Source organism: Gopherus evgoodei, chromosome 8, assembly GCF_007399415.2.
Source record: "Gopherus evgoodei ecotype Sinaloan lineage chromosome 8, rGopEvg1_v1.p, whole genome shotgun sequence".
NCBI classification, from domain to species: domain Eukaryota; kingdom Metazoa; phylum Chordata; order Testudines; family Testudinidae; genus Gopherus; species Gopherus evgoodei.
This window is the reverse complement of record NC_044329.1, coordinates 15945433-15969284: the sequence shown is the minus strand read 5'-3', so window position 1 is coordinate 15969284 and position 23852 is coordinate 15945433. Positions and strand designations below refer to the sequence as shown.

General features: G+C 42.4%; 1 protein-coding gene across 2 annotated transcripts; it reads left to right on the top strand.

The window, feature by feature from the left end:
• The first annotated feature begins 14278 nt into the window (after window positions 1-14278).
• GNPDA1 (glucosamine-6-phosphate deaminase 1) lies at window positions 14279-22755 on the top strand. Of its 2 annotated transcripts, none has more exons than XM_030571558.1 (7): window positions 14279-14387; window positions 16217-16346; window positions 17505-17606; window positions 18979-19161; window positions 20241-20425; window positions 21284-21458; window positions 22467-22755. In XM_030571558.1, exons 1-7 carry the CDS (start codon window positions 14340-14342, stop codon window positions 22562-22564), a joined length of 921 nt encoding a protein of 306 aa, XP_030427418.1. In that variant the 5' UTR covers window positions 14279-14339; the 3' UTR covers window positions 22565-22755. The 2 variants fall into 2 exon arrangements, with proteins under 2 accessions (XP_030427418.1, XP_030427419.1); XM_030571559.1 differs by having other exon boundaries at window positions 14344-14431.
• Window positions 22756-23852: the final 1097 nt, after the last annotated feature.

Here is a 23852-nt window from a genome sequence, read left to right as displayed (position 1 = left end):
CCCACTGATTGTTTAACAGGCTTCCTGCTTCTGATATACTTAAATTTTTTTTTGCTGTTAGTTTTAAGTTGCTCTTCAAATTCTTTTTTGGCCTGCTTATTTATACTTTTACACTTGGCTTGCCACAGTTCATGCTCCTGTCTATTTTCCTCAATAGGATTTAACTTCCAATTTGTAAAAGATGCTTTTTTACTTCTAGCCACTTCTTTTACTTTGTTGGTAAGCCATGACCGCGGTTTTTTGGGTCCTTTTACTACGATTTTTAATTTGGGATATACATTTAATTTGAACCTCTATTATGGTGTTTTTTAAAACTTGCCATGCTGCTTGCAGGCATTTCATTTTTGGGAGTGTATCTTTTAATTTGTTTAACTACCTTCCTCATTTTTGTGTAGTTCTCCTTTCTGAAATCAAATGCTACTGTGGTGGGCTTCTTTGGGGTTATCCTACCCAGGAATGTTACATTTAATTAGAATATGGTCACTATTACTAAGCAGTTCAGCTATATTCACCTCTTGGACCAGATCCTGTACTCCACTTAGGACTAAATCAAGAATTGCCTCTCCTCTTGTGGGTTCCAGGACAAGTTGCTCCAAGAAACAGTCATTTATGGTGTCAAGAAATATTATCTCTGCATCCCGTCCTGAGGTGACATTTACCCTTTTAATATGGGGATAGTTGAAATCCCTCATTTTTAGTAAGCTGTTTTTTTTATAGCCTCTCTAATCTCCTTGAGCATTTCACAGTCATCATCCTGGTCAGGTGGTCAGAAGTATATCCCTACTGCCATATTCTCATTATTCAAGTATGGAATTTCTATCCATAGGGATCCCATGGTACAGTTTGGTTCATTTAAGATTTTTACTACATTTGACTCTATGCTTTCTTTCACATTTAGTGCCACTTCCCCACCAGTATGACCTATTCTGTCATTCTTCTACACCTTGTATCCTGGTATTAATGTGTCCCATTGATTATCATCATTCCACCAAGTTTCTATAATGCCTGTTATATCAATATCCTCATTTAATACCAGGCACTCAAGTTCACCTATCTTAGTATTTAGACTTCTAGCATTTGTATTAAGAACCTATAAAATTTGTCGCTTTTAAGCTGTCTGCCTCCATGTGATGTAATTGAACGGGACACCTTTTGATTTGACTGTTTCTCATCAGATCCTACCAGTACTTTATCATCTTCCATCCACTCTTCCATAATAGGATACAAAGAATCCCCATTAATAGATCCTCAGCTGAGGGATGTCTCTGTGCAAACCACATGCTCTTCCGTACCTGTTAGCTTTCCCCTAGCCCTTAGTATAAAAACTCCTCTATGACCTTTTTAATTTTACATTCCAGCAATCTGGTTCCATTTTGGTTCAGGTGGAACCCATCCTTCCTGTATAGGCTCTTCCTTTCCCAAAGGTTCCCCAGTTCCTAATACATCTAAACCCCTCATCCCTACACCATCATCTCATCCACACATCGAGACCCTGCAATTCTGTCTGTCTATCTGCTCCTGCGTGCAAAATTGGAAGCACTTCAGAGAATGCTACCATGGAGGTCCTGGACTTCAGTCTCTTACCTATCAGCCTAAATTTGGCCTCCAGGATCTCTCTCCTATCTTTCCCTATGTCATTGGTACCTACCTGTACCACAACCACCGGCTCCTCCCCAGCACTACACATAAGCATATCTAAATGTCTTGAGAGATCTGCAACCTTCACATCCGGTGGGCATTTCACCATGCATTTCCCCCAGCTATCTATATTTCTAATGATCAAATCCCCCACTATTATTACCTGTCTCTTCCGAAGAACTGGAGTTCCCTCCCCCAGAGAGGTATCCTCAGTGCTAGTGGATACCATGACATCATCTGGAGGGAGTGCCCCAACTATAGGATCATTTCCCTCTGCTCCACTTTGATGTTCTCCTTCCCTGAGACGTTCATTCTCCTCAACAGCACTAGGTTGTTGTTCTATTCTGCATGTAGCTGCAATTTTCATTGGTTGTAAGTTGTAATGATAAAAAGTGCTCTGTCATTTCTGGAGTGCCCAGTTTGCTGTAAAGAGGAATACTCCCACACCACACATCTTATACCCTCCTCCTATCCAGACTGGATTACTCACAGCTATGCACTGTTAACCCAGGCACGTAGCTAAGGCTCTACAAGTCATGGACTATTGTGGGGGAGGGGAAATCAGTATACCAGTGGTGCCAAGATGGCATGGAAGGAGAAGGTATTATGAGCACACTCCTACTCCCCTTGAAGACAGTTGTAGAACTCTCACTGACTTCAAAAGGAGCGGGATTGGCCCTGTGCTTTTACAAGGCTTAATGGCTGTAATGGTTCTCCAGGGTGCTGTGGGAGTATGCTAAGCAGCAGCTTTTGGTATCCCTTAGTAAAGGTGCAGGTTATGCTCCCTCCAGTGCAGTTTATTGGCATTTGTTGAGCACAATCATTACCACCTCCTGCTCCACCAAGACAATCCCCTTTCAAGGGGTGGCCTACACTGTGGGTAACATCAGCCAACTTTCTCCTTTTGCTGTCAAGCTGCCTCTTGAACGGATGAGTAAGAGCAGCCATGCAGGTTCAGCTACTATTTGGTTTGATGAGCACAAGGCACTCAGTTTGGAACTGCTATAACTTTTTCAGTTAGTGTTGTGATTTTTTTTTACTGTTATAGGCCAGGTTGACACTATCAAGTTTGGTCAGGTATAAAAACACCTCACATCCTAACTGACATAGCTTTGCTGGCAAAAACCCCTGTAGACACAACTCTGCTGACAGAGTGCTTCTGTTGGCATAGCTAACATTGTCCAGGGAAGTGTTGACAGCATGTCAGTGGAAAAACTCTTTCTATTGGCATTTGCTGTGTCTACACTAGGAGGTTCTGCCAACATACCTCTACTGGCAAAGCATTTGTAGTGCAGACAAGGCCACATCTACAGCACTACAACTCTAGTCTGGTTGCAATTATGCTAGTATAAAGGTGCCTTGTACCAGAATCGTTTATTTCCCTTCTCATATGGGATTAACTATAGTGGTGTAAACCAACTATATCAGTACAGTTAAAGCATCACAACTTTTGTGTGTAGACAAGCCCTCAGAAAGTGCAGCAGAGAGCTTGGTATAAATGCTTAGCTGCATTGGATCAGACTAGATAAAGTGAGTTTAAATCACAAGGAAGGTTAATTGTGTGATAAGGTGCTGTACTGAGAAAATGGAGATCTGGGTTGTACACCTGAGTTTGCCACAGACTCCCTGGGTGACCTGAGGCAAGTCACCTAATCTCTCTGTGCCTCAGCTCCCCATTGTTGAGGATAAATTCATTGTGAGGCACTGAGATACTATGGTGATGGGGGCTGTATAAGGATACAGTGACAGTACTGGCAAGCTCTGGGCCTCCTAATACAGCTGGGGTTTGATGGTGACTTGTGTCACTAAGCCCCTACTTCTGACAAACTCAGGATCCAAGACTGGCATCCAGGTTCTGCTGGCAGGAGCCAGACAGTGAACCAGGCTCCCAGGGTGCAGTAGTTTCACGTTTTTCCTTCTTATTCATCTGTTTTGTTCTTTTTTTTTTTTTTTACACCAGGGTGAGAGGAGAAGTGAAACATGCCCAAGCAGTGAGAGATGTCAGATGGTAAAGCTGAAAGAAGCCATGTCAACTGAGGGATCTAAAAGAGGGTGGTAGTGGTGGTGTTTTACAGACACTAAAACAGGAATTTTCATTCCCCCCCCCCAAATTAAAAGCTTCTCAAGCAGCTCCCAAAGGGGAAAATCCTGGTCTCTAAACTCTGCTGGGTTCTGCTGAAGGCAACACAGAGAGTAAGAAAAATATTCTGCTTATTAGTCACCTATTTAAAATTTACCTGCTCTGAAGAGCAGAATTGTTTTCTCCTCACAATCTGCTAGTTGTGAGGAAAGGAAAATGATCCTGTACAGGTACCATGAAGCTGTTTAACATTTAAATCACTGACAACAGCTGACTATAAATAGGAAAACATTGAAATGTGTAAATAATCATAACTGCACATGGACTGCACATTATATTCACACAGCTGCTCATTACACAGACCTGCATAATATGCAGACCACATAGTACACATAGTACATGGCTGCTCTCATAACTGATGCATGCTCCTGGGTATCTCTTGGATTGTTTTCCTTCCTGCTTTGGGGTTTTGTTTCTGCTTTGCTTTTGTTAGGAGCTGCCCATTGCCACTGTGCTTTTGTGCAGTGTGATGATCAAAGTATCTTTTGAACAGAAAGTAAAACAAGGGCCAGATCATTTGTGATCATTAACATTTCATGGCATTTTTATGAGCTGTGGGGAGTTAATCCAAGTGTCCTGGACAAAGTCTAGTTCATGTACTATGAACTAGGTCCATTGAGCCTATTCTGGATGATTGGTTGGATATTGTAGGATCAATCCTCAGATGCAGCCGTGTTCCACTTAGTGCAACTGAGGGCCCAAAGGGCCATCGAAGAATATGCTGCAGACAGTGACAGGTCTGGGCAAGTGCCATGTAGAAGCCTTTGAACCAGATAGTGTTCAAATCACAGCAGACTGGGTGACCTAGCTGCTTCCACCCAAACCCCTAAAGTGCCATTGCTGGGAGAAGCTAGTGCTGTCGCTCTCATAATCAATTCTCATGCAGTCTGTGTCTTCAGTGTTTGCTTTTTAGAAAACACAGAGACCTGACCACGTTACCATAGTAACAGCATGAGATGTGAGCTCTGATGAGGGTTATCTGCAGTCTAGAGGTTCTTGTGTGTTGTCGCAGGGGCACTATTCAGCATTCTGTCTTTGCACACCAGAACTTGCACATGTGTTTCAATAATTGAAATGTTTATTTAATACCGATTTCAATAAGTGACACTGGTATTGATAGGGAGATTTACCAGATTTCCCTTCAGATGACAATATGAGAAAAGAAGAACCAGGGATCAAGGCTCTTTTTTTTCCTGACCCTATGGACCAGAACTGGTCAGAACTTAAAACTGTCACTGGTCCCTCTGATTAGCAATGTTTGCTGGCATTGGTCTAGAACTGAACATTTCAAGTTACAGCTCTGAGATCAGTGTTTCATTCCCCAGGGATTGATAGAAGTCGTAATTCTTAGCCTATTAATTCTTTTGAGATCAACAGGTACATTAAGACGATTTAACCCTCACAAGGCAAAACATAACAAGCATCATCACAAAGGGCCATAGATACAGGTGGATTTATTGGCCATTATATTTCCATCGCATTGTGCAGGGGAAAGCATGTGGAGGAAGCCCAGGCTATCACTGCAGCTGCTCATGATGTACCCACTTTGTGGACGCTCACAGCTCTTCAGGCTTTGGCTCCTTTAGCCAACACTACACTAATTTAAATTATTAAAACAAGAAAACCACACAGACAGGATCACAAGAAAAACTGCCTGTGAAATTATTCTTAAAAATAACAACTCTCTACATAGAAAATAATGAAAGAATCTGAGAGATGAGATAGATTTATAAGTGCCTGTGACAGGGTATAAAAGTGCTCCTTAAGTCCCAGCATGTAAGGGGTTTCAAGGAGAGCCCCTTGTCTATCACATGGGGGAGCTAGGGTAGGGCTATAAAAGTACAGATGAAGCTACTACAGGGGTCATTAAGTTGGGATGCTGTGTCTTTTCCCCTTATGATCCCACTTGCTGAAAGCTAGAAAGGCCTCTCTCTGGTGCTTGTTACCCAGTGTTCTGGGTTGTTTTGCTCTTGTTTTTTTAAACTTTTGTGTGCGAAAGCCAGCCTTGAAGAAGAGGACTTGAGCTGTGCTATAATTTGGGATGTTATTTTACCTTCCCTGGCTGGTGTCTTGAAGTGCCTCCTTCAACCACACATACAGCAGACCTTTAGCAAACGGACTCTGGGCCCCATAATCCTGTGTTCCATTTCTCTGTGTCTCAGTTTCTCCATTGCTGAAAGAGAGAAGATGGATTGGATAACATGATTGGCTGTACCTCTGCATTAAAGACTGGTGGGGGGAAAATTGATCCATTTCATATAAATTAGGAGGGCTCTAGGAAGTTGCTAGTACAGCCCTCAGATGGGCAAAGTTTGAGCATTTCTGACGTACAATGCAGCTAAGCTCTTGGAAATGCAGGCAAGGCAGATATGTTTATGCATCTAAGCATGTATCAGCGTGTTTGGGGCACTGTTTTAATTGACTTTCTGTTCATGTATGAACCACGTGAAAGTGCTAAAATAACTTAATAGAGGAAAGGGTGGGGGACAAAAAGAACAGTCACACATTAAACCTAGAGAGGAAATTTAGTTCTGCAAGGTCTAACTGTCTGTTTCTGAAATCTGGCATCTGCCTAATGAAATAGCATCACATCCAACATAAAGAACCAACTTTCTGCAGCCAAAGGATGCATTACTTCTTCACAAGGAGAGGGGAAGCAGAGAATTGAGGTTGGGATGAGGTGGCCCATTGGCAGAACATCCATTTCTGCTAATACTGTACGTTACCTCAGGAATGGGAGGTAGGGGGGTTTGTTGTGTGTGAAGAAACTGAATCAGCCCAGGGCCTGCTTCCTTTTCCACCCTTGGCTATCTACCTACCTACAGCATTTATACCACTCACCTCACCATGGTATCTGATCATCCATCAATAATAAAATGCCCAGTTAATAATAATAAATAATTCCTAGCACTTATAGCGTGTTTGTCCAGTAGATTCCAAAGCACTTTACTAAGGTGACTAACAGTTATTGTCCTCATTCCATATATGCGGCAAGGAGGCCAAGAGAGACAGAGTGATTTGCCAAGGTCAGGCAGCAAGGCGTGCTGTTTGGATGTTCAGTGATCTAATTTCCCCTTTTCTGCCCCAACTAGAAATCATCTTCTTTCTCTCCCTCCCCTGTTCCGGAGGTAAAGAGAAGCCGGAGAAGTGAGTTTTAGGTTTGGTTTGGAAAGAGGCAAGACTTGTGGACTGTCTGGCCCAGATTCTCAAAGGTATTTAGATGCTTAACTCCCATTGACTACAATGGGGCTTAGGTGCCTACAAACTTTTTATATAAGAGTTTATAATGATTAGGAAGCAGGATCAGACCCCAGAAGAATGCTAATCTAAAGCAAGTCTCTGCAAAATGCTTTTTAGGAGAAGGATTTAGAGAAAATACATTTGAGAGAGTGAGAGAAGGTGGTTTGTTTCTACCTCAACTGAGACACGGCTCCTGGCTTTGGTTCACAAAGATCTGGTTGCTGAGATACCATGTACAAAAGCTGAACGGCTGGGCCAAACAGACCATTACAGTGAAATGCAACCTTCTAAGAGAAGGGGGGGGGGGGAGAGGAAAATGTAGGGTTTGTTGGCCTTTTAATGGCAAGGGAAAATGTGCCATTAGTTCCAAAAGATACTTATTTCTTTATATTTCTAAAAACTTTTTCAATGATTTTCTGAAGAGGAATACACTCAAACAATGAATACACTTTTAACAGCCCAGGTACTTTATTTATAGAGAGTATTTAAACTAACAACACTACTATTTTAAGTCCCAATCCTGCAAAAACTTCCATAGGATAACGCGTGTGAGTAGAGTTAAGTATGTGCATAGATATTTGCAGAAGTGGGGCCTTATTATTAATTATTATTATTATTATTATTTAATTTGTACATCCAATTCTTCCAAGGAGCTGCCTCAAAAAAGAGGATAGGTATTTTTAAATGATTTTTACAAATACTTTTATAATAATTTGCAATGGATTTAGCCCTACATAATTCCTTCTCTTCCTCATTTTTCAAATCAAAGATCCTGCAATGTACAAGATTTTATGAGCAGCATTAAAAAAAATACACGAGACATTTTTACACTGATAAGGTAGATAAGGAATTACAGAAACGTAACGTTAACTGCATGAAGGATTTCATTTTCACCACTGGGGTTTAGACTGTGACAGTACGTTTGCAAAAAAATTAGCTTTTTATGGGTTCATTATCACCCCTGAAAATTTTACTCCAAGGTTAAACTTGTCACAATACATTTTACCACAAAAATTAAATTTCTGAAGGATCATAGGTGAGAATTCAGTGATGATCTGGACTTGCCATCAATTCTAACCAGTTCAAAATGCTACTGTTTGCATTTCTGTAGAAAGAAGCTACTAAATCCTGAGATGGAGGTGGAAGAAACATTGTAATTCTCCAAATGCCATTATTGTAAAATTTACAAGCCAGAGAGTTACAGGTGAGTATTTTTGAAATCTCAAGCCTCCAGTGGGGTGTAGTGAAATCTATTGTCAAGAAAGATTTTCAAGGGACAAAGATAGGTCTCTTAAGAACTGTGACAGTTGAATAAATGACTCTTGTGTGGATATCTAAACAAATGAAAATGTAACTATAGAAAGATACTAAATAGTAACACAATTTCATGTCAGTCTAAAGTAAAAGCGACCTTTTTTCCTTTTGGGGAGAGAATGGTTTTATTATTATTATGAAAACCAATTTGACTTCAATAGGGAATTTGTATTACAAATAAAGTATTACTCCACACTTCCAATCAACTCCTAACCAAGGCCTTCAAAGCACATTACAAACATCTAATTAAGTATAACAACATCCCACATTGAGTATGTAAGGAATAAAATAGAGTCACACTTTATGCACCAGTGAAAGGCAATCATTTCCAGGGAAGAACATAGTAGTTGCTGAACAATATACAAACAAGGCAGCAAAATACAAAAGAAAGAAAGAATATCATATTCATTTGAAACTGCAGGGTAAATTTAGATGGAGAAGGTACTCACTCAGTACAAGTCTCCTAGGATACCAAGGTTAATACTCCTACTCTTACAGAAATTTTGCAGGAGCTTTAATGACCAGAAATTATCAGGACCCTAGTTTTATTCCTTATCTGAAAGATGGCAGCTCCTGTAGCACAATGCCTCCTAGTAACATGCTGGAACCAGTGCTGACTCAGAGGGAAGAGAATAACCTATGGAATAACTAAGGACCTGTCTACACTATAGACACTACAGCAGCACAGCTAAGGTGCTATACCTGCTACAGTGACAGAAGAGTTTTTTACAATCACTGTAATAAAACCACCCCCTCAAGAGATGGGAAGCAGGTCAATGGAAGAATTCTTCCATTGATTTAGCAGCATCTATAGTGAGGCATAGGTCGGCTTAATTGCGTCTCTCAAGGGTGTGAATTTTTCACACACCTGAACGACATAGCTAAATTGACCTAAATTTTAGGTGTAGACCAGGCCTAAGGCCCTAATCGTGCAAAAACTTAAATACTTTGTGCACTGTGAATGGTCCCACTGACTGGCAGGATCTGAGCCAATTGCTGCTTCCTGCAGCACCTGTGGGTATCCCATCTAAACACTGACTATTGTCCCATCATGTCTAAAGTAAGGTCCAACTCTGCATCAAACCCCATATAGGTGCCTTAGACTGAGAGCTCTTTGGAACAGAGAACTTCATGTCTTTTAATTCACTCTATAAAGCACTGAGCACATTTTTGGCACCATATAAATAATATGTAATAATAGTGACCCAACCTGCTTCGCTTGAGAGGGTTAACAGTATCATAGCACAAGACAGCACAGCTTTGGCATACTGCTTGCAACTATTCTTACAATGTGTCATGTCAACCTTGGCATTGTCATTTATGTCACTGGTATAATCTTCTCCTGAATACAAAATAGAGAAGACTATTAACCATGAAACAGAGATCAGAATTAAGGTGCTTTTTCCACCTTCTTACCCAGCAGCTCACTGTCTCACATATACACCTACAAACTAATTGAACTATTTATCACACAAACAGGGAAGGAAGAACTAAAAGAAAAAAGTTACTGTTATATCTATTTTTAAATACATAGGAGGTATTCGGATACTACCATTCCCCCTGCAGTCCACTTTGTCAGATTGGGGTCCATACACATACCTACTTAGATTAGCTATTTTATAAAATAGTGTCATTGTGGTTTTAGTTTACCCAGTATTCTCAACCCTAACCCATTCAAATCATGAGTCAGGACCCCAAAATCATCAGATTGGCTTTAAAAAAGAATGTGGTTAAAAATAAAAATAAAAGGTTGGGTTATATTTATTTGTTGTCTATATTCTGAGTTTTAGAATGCACTTGGGTCACATTTTCAAGCTTTTCTCTGCAACCATGAGGGCTAGAAAATTATTTTTTAAACAAAAGGTGTGGTTTACACAAATCATATGAATCTAGGAACTGGGGCTTTAAGAAATAACCAAATACGGCAGGATTTAAGATAGAATCCAGGTTATTGACAATGTTGTACTTTATCAGCTCTTTTCCAAGAGATCCTTACATTTCTGACAACATAGGAACAGCCATATTGGGTCAGACCAACGGTTCATCTAGGCTAATATCCTGTCTTCAATGCCAGATGCTTAAAGGGAAAGAATAGAACAGGGCAATCATCAAGTGATCCATTCCCTGACATCAAGTCCCAGCTCTGGCAGTCAGGGATTTAGAGACACCCAGAGCATGGGGAAGCATCCCTGACCATCTTGGCTAATAGCCATTGATGGACTTATCCTCCATGAATGTATCTGTAACCCTTCTGCCCCTCTGAGCTGGCAGCAACAATGGCCGGGTTCAGTATCCAGGGGGTTTGTTTCAATAACACAATGCAAAACTGGCTCGAGCCCCCACCCAGTGACCTGGGACAATTACATACCACCCCCCTGGGCGCCTCTAGGAGGCAATACTTCCCCACGGGCAAGCACAGAGTCTGAGTGTAGCAAAATCCTTTTAATAAAGAAGGGAAACAATGCGGCATCACGTTGGAGAAACACCACAAACAGGATTATAACACAAGCCATAAGCAAAAAAACCCACCTCCAAGTATGTTTGGCAATGTCCTTTCCCCCTTAGGGTCTTAAGTCCAATCACCTCAAAGTCCAACAACCCGAAAGTCTCTGGTCAGTGCCACCCCAGAGTTCAAAAGTTTATCTGCAGAGTTTTACCCCCTGAGCCTGGATGGAAATGGGGTGGGGACACTCACAGGGTGTTAAAGGGCACCTTACGTGGGCCAGGGCCAACTTCTCCGCCTCTCCGTGGAGTTCTGCTGAAGCCTTCACCACAACCAGCTCCACTCCACCAGCTGAGCCACTCCAGCCATCCCCGCAAACCGCTCCACTCCACTCACTGTTCCATGGGCTGCTCCAACATGCTGCAAACTGCTCCACACTGCCAGCCACTTAGCAATAGATCTTCTGGCTCCCCCACTAGTTAACACAGCATTCAGTGACCTCAGCTCAGTAAAGTTAGCTCTTTTAGTGATTTCAGCTTGTAGTAGGGGAACCCCAGCGCTGGTGCACTATTGGCCCAACATGAATTAAGCTCAGCAGCCTCTAAATGGACTCCTAACAGAATCAAAATTAGCTCCACTCTTCAACAGTGGAGAGAGGAGACTGTGCAATTAGTGCTCCAGACCTTCAAAAGGTGCCTATACCATCAGACATACACACCAATCCCCAACCTCTCTCATTTCACTGAGTTTTGGCACCGATGTCCCTTGTCTAGCAAGTGCTACTTAATTGATGTTGAGACATCTCTAGCATAAAGCAGTCTCATAGTTCCTCATTCACATAATCAGGGTAACAACACTTTATTCCTCCTGCCCCAATAACAAAGAAATTGGGGATCCCAGAGCTGTCAAAATAACCATCCCAGGCTGCTATGGGCTATGCTAGGTGAGGTGGGTGTGCCAATGCAAACACCTAAAATTCCTTTCCACACTCCCCATAATTCACCACCAGATGTCAGGGTAGAGCTCATCCTGACTCTGCTTACATATCTAATTCTTTTTTAAATCCAATTATAGGTTTTATCTTCACAATTCCTGGCAAAGAGATCCACAGGCTGACTGTGTGTTGTGTGAAAAAGTACTTCCTTTTATTTGCTTTAAACCTGCACCCTATTAATTTCATTGGGTAACTCCTAGTTCTTGTGTTATGTGAAGGAGTAAATAACACTTCCTTATTCACTATCTCCACACCCTTCATGATTTTATAGACCTCTATCATAATTCCCCTTAGTTATCTCTTTTCCAAGATGAATAATCCTAGTCTTTTTAATCTCTCTTCATATAGAAGCTGTTCTATACCCTTAATCATTTTTGTTGCCCTTCTCTGTACCTTTTTTCCAATTATAATGTCTTTTTTGAGACGATGTGACCAGAACTGCACACAGCATTCAAGGTGGGAGTGTACCATGGATTTATATAGTATCATTATTACATTTACTGTCCATGACAATCTGTATCACTATGCTCACCCTTTTTATAAGACTATGATAAATGTTGTATAAAGTATGCCTTCTAAGGTATCATCTGAAAACTCACAATTTAGTGATCATTCTTGTCCTGATAAAATATGTGTGGCAACATTGTATGTAAAGTTATAAAATTCTACTGTAAAAGACATATTCGAAGTCTAGGGAATCAGCTTCAAACCAGTTCCCCAGAGCCAAAAGGCTAGCCAACACCTCAGCTCAGTGTCATCATAATCATATGGACCATCACCTGGTTAAGTGGCCATTCTTTGGCAGGAAGAAGAGTGTGAGTGAGAAATTTACATATTGGCAATGGAACAGCTGGAAGTTCCTGACCAAACAAACTTTCTGTCTCCTGAATCTCAGCTGATGATTTTCAAAGTGGAAAATAACTGTAAGAAGTGAGAACAGAGGACACAAATTCTCTCTCCCTTCATATCTAGTCACGCACAGCACTGACAATACTTGGAAGATAAAGTAAGCATCAGTCAACTGGGGAGGGATCCTGGCTGAAAGATCCAGTCAATATGCCTGCTAGAACATGTGGTGAGAAAGATCCTTTTGCTTTAAGTTCACTAAGCTTGTTAAATTAGGTATTAGCTTGCATTTCACCTTTTATTTCTTTGTAACCAATTCTGACTTTTATGCCTTATTCCTTGTAATCACTTAAAATCTATTTTTCTGTAGTTAATAAACTTGTTTTATTGTTTTATCTAAATCAGTGAGTGTTTGTAGTGAACTGTTTGGGAACTTTAATTGGGATAACAAGATTTGTGCATATCATTTTCTATTAATAGATTTTGTATGAACTTGAATTGTCCAGGAAGGTCCTGAGTAGAAGAAGATGCACATTACTGGGGGGAATCTGGGACTGGGAGTTTGCTGTTGTTGTCCTGCTGGTGTAATTCATGGGTGGATAGCTAAGCACTCATACAGTATACCTGGGATTGATTTATATGCTGGAAACTGTGGGTAGGCAGACCAGGCATAGTTGCTCTCACAGCAAAGCAGTGAAAAAGGCCCCTTAGGGTGAAAAATTGAGAGGATATAGCTATCCATCAGTTCAGACTGTACCCTAGGAAACACTGTCTTATTATCTACCACTGACCTAATGGTTCCTAACCTTGTTAGCTTTCTTGATTGCTGCTGACATTGAGCAGATGTTTTTAGAGAACTATCCACAGTGACCCCAAGATCTCTTTCTTGAGTGGTAACACCTAATATAGACCCCATTATTTTGTATGTATCCTTGAGATTGTTTTCCAAAATGCATTACTTTGCATGTCTTCAACATTGAATTTCATCTGTCATTTTTTTTTTTGCCCTGTATAGGAGCAGCAGAAGTGCCCTAAAAGTGGGGGGACCACAGGTGCTGGAACCGTGCCCCCTACTCCTTCACCCCAAGCCCCAGCAGTGCTCACCTCACTGTTTATCCCTTTCCCCAACTTATAAATTTATAAGTGTGTTGAACAGCACCGGTCCCAGTACAGCTCGCTGGGGAACACGTCTATTTACCTGTCTCCATTCTGAAACCTATTTTCTCCTACCCTGGGTTCCCTACTTTTTAATCAGTTACTGATCCATGAGAGGACCTTCCCCTCTTGTCTTATCCCATGCCAGCTTGCTGTGCATAAGAGCTTGTGGTCAGGGACCTTGTCAAAAGATTTGTGAAAGTTCAAATACACTGCAGCCGTTCAAATACACTGCAGCCTCTGGATCACGCTGGTCCACATGTTGGTGACCCCCCCCCCAAAGAATTCTAATTAATTCTGTCCCGAGATTGTTGTTTTGGCTACTTTAAAAATGAAGCGTTAAAAACACAGCTACTGGCTGGTTAATAAATACGGTATTTCAGAAGCTGCATGGAAGCAAACCAGGACTGTGTTGCCCAAGCACAAAGCTCACAGGGGAGCCCAGACCGCGGTAGGAGCGTTCAGCTTTGGAAGCGCAGCGTGAGCCGCATCTGGCCGGCCTGAGCAGGGGAAGTGCTCGGCGGGGGGAGGGCGCCTGAAGTCCGCGCTGCTGAGTCAGCTCCTCCTGCATGACCCGCCCCCAGTCATATGACGAAGGGCCGCGGCTTGGGGGGAAGGAGAGTGGGGGGCGGGCGCAGAGGGGGCTGGCGCGCCGGGACAGGTAAGTGAGCCCTGCGCTGCTGGCGGAGGGGCTGCGCCGGGCAGGCTGCGGCGGCAGCAGCAGGAGGCGCTAGAGTGCGAGGTGCGGCGCGGCGCGGCGCGCTGCGGCTGCTGTGGGGGGCTGTGCTGGGGCCCCGCGGGGAGCGCAGGGGCACGAGTTCGAGTCCCAGCCGCTCCCTTGGGGTTAAAATGGCGCCCGCGGGACGCGGCTGGCGTCCCTTTGTTGGAAGGGTGTTAAAGTCGCGCTCCCGCCTGCCGTGCCGCGGTAGGGGTGTTTTGCCGGCTCCGTGGGCGCCGGAGTGCAGGCTCCACGATCAGCCGCAGCCGCTTGGAGCGACCGTGGGCAGGTGCTCGCTGAGCCGCCGGCCCAGGGGCCCCAGCGCCTGGCCAGACTGAGGCAGGGGGTTATCGGTAGCCCCTGATGAGCGGGGATGGCCCAGCCTGTGCCTGCTTTGAAAGGCCCGTTGCTGCCTTCCACTCCCTCTCTGCCCCCCTGAAGGAGGCTAATGCCCCTGTCCCGGAGTGGGGCCACTTCCTAGCAGAGCGGTCACCCAGCTGCCCCTGTGGAGAGGGTGACACTGGAAGGTCCCCATGCGCTCCGGGCCTAGGCTGGGACTGGGTGTGTGAGGTGGCCCTGAGCTCTCACAGGGAATGTAGGTCCAAGCTGACCCCTTCCCAGAACAGTCTCTGGGGTGGCAGCTCTTTCTTAGGCCTTGTTCTTTACCTGGGGTTAACTAATGCCCGTGATCGATCCGGGGAACACCCACCCTGTCTTTAGTTTCACTCTCAGGTAAATTAGGCCAGGTCACCTGCAGGCAGTGGGTTGCCTTCTGCTTAGCTTTCATTTTCTTGGGAAGAGGGATTACCTTGCAAACAGCTCCCCAAGTCTTCAGACTGGGGGTGGGTTCAAAGGGGAGCTGCATTCCCTGTATCTTACCACACCAGGGTGCCAAGATGCCAGCTTCTGTTTAATTTGGGATCATATCCTCTCCTGTTGGCATGTGGAGAGGGAATTAGGATCTAGTGGAGCCAGGCCTGAAAAGAAGCCAGGGAGTGCTGCCTCCAGGGCATTGTTTGCCTTCCTCCCCAATCCCACTGGCTGATCTGTGTTCATAGGATTTGGAGTGGGGGTGGGGAAGAGACAGGGTCCTGTGGAGGAAGCTGTATACCCCTCAAAACCCAAACTACTAGGGTAAGCTAATGCTGCTCTGGTCAACGTTAACTTGCCTCTTTCTTTCCCTTTGTAAGTGGTAACCCTATTTGGGCAGGTTCTGGGCACTGGCTTGCAGAGAACCCCTTGTAGTATGGCCTCTGCCAAGCTATACTGCCAAGAGTCCGAGACAGCTGGGAAGGAGAGTCAGCATGAAGGCACAGGGTCTGTCCGATTTCCCTGTGCCTCCTCTGATTTGAGGGGTATCCTTAGGAATCTACATCCAATTTCTTCCAGATCCAAAATGCCACACCATTTCAAGAAACTGGATGCTCAGTAAACCCAAGCTCTTTTCCTGCCCCTATTTAGGAATAACTTGCCTAGGAAGCAATCTAATCCTTAGTAGCTAATTCTTGGTAGTATCTGCTATTGGCTAACAGTGTTCCTTTCACAGGGCCAAAGTAACTTGGTTATTGCTTCACGAATGCACCCAGATATTATATGTACCTCTTGCAATGAGAGGTGGAGAGAGAATGTAAAGATACAGAAACATGGGTAGCGATGTGAGTTCCCAATATTTATTTCAGTGTAGAAAGTGAACCCCTTTGTTTAAGCTTCTTTATTTTAAATGTGCAGGAGACAATGAAACTTATCATTCTTGAGAACTATGCGCAAGCCAGTGAGTGGGCTGCAAAATACATTAGGAATCGAATTATCCAGTTTAACCCTGGCCCGGACAAATACTTCACTCTTGGACTTCCCACAGGTAGGCTTTGAAAGAAGATTCTTTAAGATGCTGATGGTACCTACTGTTTAATCAACTGTAAAGTATCCTGACTGTTTCACCAGTTGGAGCATTTAAGTGGCAGAATATTCCCCTAATGTGAAGGGAGTGTCTCGTTATGCAACATATAGATGGACGGTTCTGTTGTTTGGGGAGAAACAGTCTATATAATTTACTTAGCTTAAGAAACCTTTCTCTGTTTTTAAAGTAAATCAGTTATATAGAGTGATGCCTCCCAAATAATATAGAAGCTGATGCATTGCATGACAAAATACCTCTTCGCATAAGTGGAATAGTCAGTGGTGCTTTGGAGAACAGTGTGCTTCCCCAATGTGTAAAATAGAGACAGCATTCATCTACTTACAAGATTAGACCCTTACTACGTGAATTAAAAGAGAATCTCCAATATTACAACTGGACAGAATCAGAACTGCTCAACTGTGTGTCATAGCCCCTTTATGGCTAATCATGGAGATTGCCCTTTAGTTCAAGTAGTAAGAGTCTGTAATCTTGGAGCAACAGGAGCTGGACTCTGAAAGTTGATTTAGATTTGTTTCCATATTATTTTTTTATGTTAGGGTTGTGATCCAACCACATTCTTGTTTTCGGGGAGGCAGCATCAGAAGTGCAACCCACTGGGCTGCCCCTCCCACCACACCATGTAAGAGCTAGTTTGGTCTCACCCAGGCTACTTATGTGATGTCTTGGTAAAACCACTGTTTAGTACATATGGCTGCTTTTATTTTTGTTTTATAATATTTAGTGCGAAACATCTTCAAAGTAGCTGTGTTTAGACATTGCCTGTCTCACAACCCCCTGCTTTGCAAGGTAGATGAATGCTGTCTCGATTTTACACATAGGGAATCTGAGGCCCAAAGAGACCATGTGATAGTGATTGTGTTATTTGCTATACTTAGTAATTTTCAATGTCTCCCAGTCATTAGTGAGGTTCTGCTCTGAGTAGGATTTTGAGCTGGCACCAGAACTGAATTTGCTGAGATGTCTTTCTATATGTGTGAGCCAATATTTTGTAATTAAATAGTTCAGTCTTTCAGTAACATAAAATACTTTGAATTAACAATGCTGGTCATACGCTAATTCCAGTAACTATTTTTATTTTTTTCCCCGTATCTCTCTTAGGAAGCACTCCTTTAGGATGTTACAAAAAGCTGATTGAGTATTACAAGAATGGAGACTTGTCCTTCAAATTTGTGAAAACCTTTAATATGGATGAATATGTAGGTGAGTCATCTGATTTCATGAAATGTTGTGGTAAGGACACAGTCCAGCTTTTTTTTTCTTTTTTGGTTCCAAACTTTATTTATTCCAGTGAGTAAAATCAAATGAAATCAGACATTTGTTAATTCAAAATCACTTTGTATAGAACTCAGTGTAAAATGATCCCAAAACTAGATGGGGAGGAGAGAGAGAGGAATTTGGAATACTGTGTAATACAAATTAACGAGCTGCAATTTTCCCCTCCAATTAGAGAGATCACATTAGCTATACCTCTCTGAAAAGCTGAGTGATATTGTACCTGAGTATATAACTAAAGTCCCACTGAAGATGCTGTTAGCAAATTGTATGTAACATCTTTAAAGTTCCCATTTTAGCTCAGCTTTCTTCTGATCAGGGAAACTGCTACTTCTGCTACTTGGCTGATTTGGACGGAATGCTGCAGCCCTGTTTGTAATTAATAACAAAGACAGGCAGTAGTCCAACAAGACTGCACTTCAGACTTACTGATATGTGGTCCTATTACGTTAGATTAGGATTGCCTTGTTTGTAAAGTTGTGATGTAATATTCTCTTCTCAGAGCTGGTTCAGAGAGAAAAGTGAACAAATCCTCTGGTTATCAAGGTACCAAACATACGTGCTAAATATGTGTGTTAGTTTGCTCTTTGGCCCTAATGCTATTGCATTCTCTTCCTGACTTGAGTGGACAGATTGTTCACAGAAAAAATTATCATAGTCAGAGTTTCGGGTTAGGGTTAGACAGTTCTATAAAGGATGATTCTATAACAATCAGGGAGTTCTTGGAAGAATTCCCTGATTGTTAATCAGACTAAAATTGCTTCTCTGGTTTTGGCATAGTGTTAACAAGCTTGGACTAACAATAATTCTGCAGAATGTTGTAAAGATAAGAAAAAGTAGACCTGCTGTATATCTGCTCTTTTGGAGAACCTGCTCCATAACATTAATGCACCTTATCCATATAACTAGGATAATCTGCCTCTTCCTAACACTGTGATCTTACTGGAGCTATTGTGACTATTTTTTTAAACTCATGGAAGTTAAGAAAGCCCAGCTTGAAGGGCAGATGGGGATACTGGCATTGATTTGTAATCAAAACCCCTGATGTCTATGCAAATGTATGTAAAAGTTTTTATATAGGTTATTGTATCCCTCTCTCTTGTCCCCACTTATCATTTGAGGCACCAGTCCTGAAAGCTATAGAAATCAGGGTGTGAAAGTCAATGGGACCGTGGATGTAAGCATTTGAAGCAGGGATTGTGTTTGTACAATGTCCAGCACAATGGGCCCTGTGTCCTGAAGGGGTCTGCAGGTGTGACTGTAATATAAACAAGAAATAATAAATGTTCCTGGTCAACAGGTCTCCCAAGGGATCACCTGGAAAGTTATCACTCCTTCATGTGGAATAACTTTTTCAAGCACATTGACATCTCTCCAGAAAACACCCATATTCTGGATGGAAATGCAGCTGACCTACAGGCAGAGTGTGATGCTTTTGAGGGGAAAATCAAAGCAGCTGGTGGAATCGAACTCTTTGTTGGAGGTGAAAATCTGAAGGAATAACAGACTTGGAGAGAACACAACCTTGTTTTTGCCATAATTCTAGCTAACTTTGGGGCATTTTTGTTTAAGCCACTTATTAGATTTGCAGTCAGTAAAGCCGCATTTGCATCCCATTTCCAATTACTGTAAGCACACCTGTCAAATGTCACCTCTATCCATTCCCTTCTGTGGCACTGATGGGGACAAATGCTATGCATAGGTGACTCGCTTATGGTGTGTTTTGGGGTTTTTTTCCTGTCTCAATGAGATGTTCAGGTTGTCCTAGTAGCTGTTCCATCTCTGGTCAAGCCTTGTGGCCATACCAGGTCAGTGGAATGTGGCTCCTGCTCAAGTAGATGGGTCTCAAAATGTGAACCATAGACTGGCTACAAAGTCTGCAGGGGTAGGGGATGATGGCAGAGTGGTTTTGATCCACTTGGCAGTGGATGACATCCTTAATGAGCGCTCTTTACATGCTTAATTTTAAAGTTCAGCCATTTTTGAGGTATATTTGCCCAGAAGGGAGAAGGAGTGTAACTTTTTTTTTCGCAGAAGTCAAATCGCTAATGATGTTCAAATGCATTGATTTGTTTTAAATTGCCATTTCATCTAAGATCTAGATTTGAAAACTTCAGTCCAATAGGTGAATTCTTCAGAAAAGTATCAAGTAGTAAAAATGGAGGAGGGGGAGGATGGGAAGGTGTGCTAACCAAAACTGTGTTGTAACCTTTACGCTAGCAAGTTCTACCAGGTAACTGCTGTAATCAGCTAGAACCCCTCTGAGACAGTGGTATCTTCTAACCTGATGCGTTTGAGTGCTAACATCCAAGTTACTGCCTCTCAAAATGCAAAGGAACAGTGTCTTTGCTCTTATTGAATTCAGTAGGAAATTTGCCATTCACTTTAAGGGAAGCAGGATCTTGAGCAAAGCTGCAAGTTCTTGTATGAAAGTAATGTGCTTCACCTATTCTGTAGCTATTCTTAGGAGCCTCTAGCATCCTTACAGTAAGAATGATGTTGGCTTTGCTTCCTATGATGTGTTAAGGTAGTGACACAGTTCTTAAACTGTCTCCAACACAGGTATTGGTCCAGATGGTCATATTGCTTTCAACGAGCCCGGCTCAAGTCTAGTGTCCAGAACTAGAGTGAAGACGTTGGCTATGGACACCATATTGGCTAATGCTAGATTCTTTGATGGCGACCTCTCCAAAGTCCCCACAATGGCTCTCACAGTTGGAGTAGGCACAGTCATGGATGCTAGAGAGGTTAGAATTAAAATACAATGACTTAATATCATGCTCCATGGAGCATCAAAAGGTTGTCTAGTCTCCAAGCAGTGGTACTTTCTGCAGCCCAGTCCCAGGCATTATAACTGAACTTCCAGAAGTGTAGTTTGCTCAACTAAACAACCTACCTTTTGTACCCTGCAAAACTACCTCATAGCTTTTTTTCCTGGGGCTTTGATTGCAAATATAAAAATTAGCCATGATCAAATTAGACACAAATTGAAGGGCTTATAAATGTGGCATGACGGCTGAGATTTGGTCCTAATAAAAGCAAAACCATACATGCAGGGAGAGAAGGGTATGACCAAACAGTTATATGCATTGCATCAAAATGAGTTAGTCATGTGGCTTCCATTTTTAATGTAACTATGCAGAACAGTTGTATTTAGCCTGGGGGTCTGGGTAAGGGAGGTTTCCAGGGGGCAATCTCACAAGGTAAATGTGAGAACCACTGACTTACTCAGAGGTGTACCAGCAAATTGTGAGAGTCACAAGGTGGTGTGTGGTTGAATTTATTTTTACACCTGTAGTTCATAACCATTAATCACCTCCTCTGAACTGCTTTAGTCTATTATTGCATAAACACTAAAGGGAGAGCTTAGAGTAACAGGTAGGTAAACTTTAAAATGGCCAGGCAAGCCATAATTTTACTACCTAAAACAATACAAAGTGAACAGTGCCCAGTCAATGAAGTGAAACTCTGCGGGGAGGACTAAAATAATTTTCTTCTTTAGATGATTTACTCATCTACTGCTTCAAATAACACTTAGGTTTTGTGATGTACATTTAAAGGGAACACCCAACTGTTGTTCCTGTGTTTTTTGTTTTTGAATGCAGGTTATGATTCTAATCACAGGAGCCCATAAAGCATTTGCTTTGTACAAAGCCATTGAGGAAGGGGTAAACCACATGTGGACAGTGTCTGCCTTTCAGCAGCATCCCAGCACTGTCTTTGTGTGTGATGAAGATGCCACCCTAGAACTCAAAGTTAAAACAGTGAAATACTTTAAAGGTAAATATTTGGCCAGATCAGGCCACTTTTTCAGTTTAATGCAGGGGTGGACAAACTTTTTGGCCTGAGGACCACATTGGGGTTGCAAAACTATATGGAGGGCTGGGTAGGGAAGGCTGTGCCTCTCCAAACAGCCTGGCCCCCTCCCACTTGCCCTGACTGCCCCCCTCAGAACTCCCAGCCCCATCCAACCCCCCTGCTCCTTGTCCCCTGACTGCCTGCTCCTGAGATCCCTGCCTCGCTGGGCCCTGACTGCCCCCCCCAAGAACCTCCACCCCATCAAACCACCCCCTGATCCCTGTCTCCTAACTGCCCCCTATCCAACCCCCTCAATCCCCTTACCATGCCTCACAGAGCAGCAGCAGATCGCAGCCAGCCGTGCTGCTTGTGTGGCGGCATTGCTGCAGGGGGACGGGATAGCAGGGGAGGGGCCAGGTTAGATGTGGCCCGCGGGCCGTAGTTTGCCCACCTCTGCTTTAAAGGCTACCATTTAATTTAGCAAATCATTCCTGTCAGAAAAATTGTTTGAAGGAAGTGCTGTCAAATAACTCTCAACCCTAAAGTTTAAAAAAAAAAAAAAAAAAAATCTCCATTGACTGGAAATCTATTCAGGGTAACATTTAAATATTCCACTATAATGTTATGAACCCTGTGTTGAGTTAGTAACTCAAAACTAGAAACTATTGCTTAGAAGAAATGAAAGTGAGTGAGGCTAGCTTAATTCTCCAAGCTGAGTGAAGTATGTCCCTCTTTCTGTACATAACAGAATGTAAACTAGATTTAAAAAATTCTATTAGTCTGTAGTAGTGGTAAATGACTAAGGTGTTTTTTTAATTAATTATACTGACACTCCAATATCAAGCTTACAGCGCTGGGGTGAAAAATACTTTTGAGGGTTGTGTGGGAAGAGGGAAACATAAGGATATTAGTGGCTATAACTAAAAGCAAGTCCTCCATTTATTGCACTTAACTACCTATACTCAACCTTTCCTTTTCCCCCTACATCAGGTTTAATGCTTGTTCATAACAAGCTTGTGGAACCCTTATACAGTATGAAGGAAACAGGAGCAGAAAGAAGACAGTCTAAGAAGCCATACAGTGACTAGTTTCTTGGGGGCTGGTGTGATGCTAAGCAGGCTCTTCTCTTGGAAACCAGCAGAGGAGGAATCCCTCCCTAAACATTCTTCTTGTACTTGTTCATAAATCAGGAGAGACGTGCTCATTTATTGTCTCCATCTTTTAAGAGATGAATGCTGAGTACATTGGGTTTAATAAACTAGATGAGGATGGGACCTTATGTACTGTGTTCTAACAACTGCAAACCTACTCACATGCTAGTGGTGAAGCCAACTGAAATGAGATTTATAATCTATAAAGCAAGTAAATGAGAACAGGAAATAGATATCCCTCAACTCAAAAGGTGAGGATATGAAAGGAAGTAAAATTAAATGGGTAACTGTATAATGTATTACATTTGAAGGACACACATCTAGGTTTCTCTTCCCCCCCTGCAGTGCACTTATTAATCTCAACTGCACTAGCATCATGAAATGGAAGTACTAGCACTAACTAGAGTTAACGATTAAATAAACTTCTTCAAAGCTCCCCTGAATTAATTTGTACCATTTTAGTTTGGGGGCTTTCTTGAGAAGATGCTCCTCACTTCAGTGTTCATTGATGTATATATGCTTCCACTAAAGCCCTGATCCTTTGATGTGCTATGCACCCTCCTTCAGCAAAATCTCAAATGCACCTGCCCTGGCTCTTCAGTCTTCTCAGCTTAATGAAGTAGCTGCCATCAAATGGTTAAACAGCAATTGTTCCTTATCCATCTGTGTAACTCTGGCTACTATTTCACTTCATAATGTTTGGATTTTTAGAATTCTGACTATCTGAATGTCACTGTATGTCAAGACTAAGGTACTGTCATTAGACAATAGCAATCAAGTCTAAATATCTGTGGATTCAGTTCTTCCCCCCCATCATTAAGTGTTCTGTTGGTTGCAGCAGGGTAGGGCCAATTGCCCTCCTCCAAATCTTCTAGCCAGTGCACCTCTTGCCTTTTCTCATAAGTCATGGTGGTGTATGCAGGGAGAGCTGTTGTAATTCAGGTGTCCATGAATTTAGCCCATATATTTAACCACTTAAATCCATTTTGTGATGAATGAAACTGTCTACTGTTATAGACCTTGCTCCTTCCAAAACTCCATTGGTTTTGTCCTTATTACTACCAAAAGGGCTTACATCAAGCTACTGAAGTGTAAGTCACTTGTGCTGTTTTTTAAGTGGGGGATATGTATTTGTTTATATGGAAATCCTACAAACTATCCATAACATAACTTTCTACATTAAATGCAGTATTTTTTAATCCAAATAAAGTAAGTCATGTTGACT

Coding starts and splice junctions, on each gene's coding strand:
- GNPDA1 (XM_030571558.1), top strand. CDS start 14,340: ATGACCCGCCCCCAGTCATATGACGAAGGGCCGCGGCTTGGGGGGAAG. Junction 17,607..18,978: donor TAATATGGATGAATATGTAG/GTGAGTCATCTG, acceptor CCTGGTCAACAG/GTCTCCCAAGGGATCACCTG. Junction 20,426..21,283: donor CAGTCATGGATGCTAGAGAG/GTTAGAATTAAA, acceptor TTTTGAATGCAG/GTTATGATTCTAATCACAGG.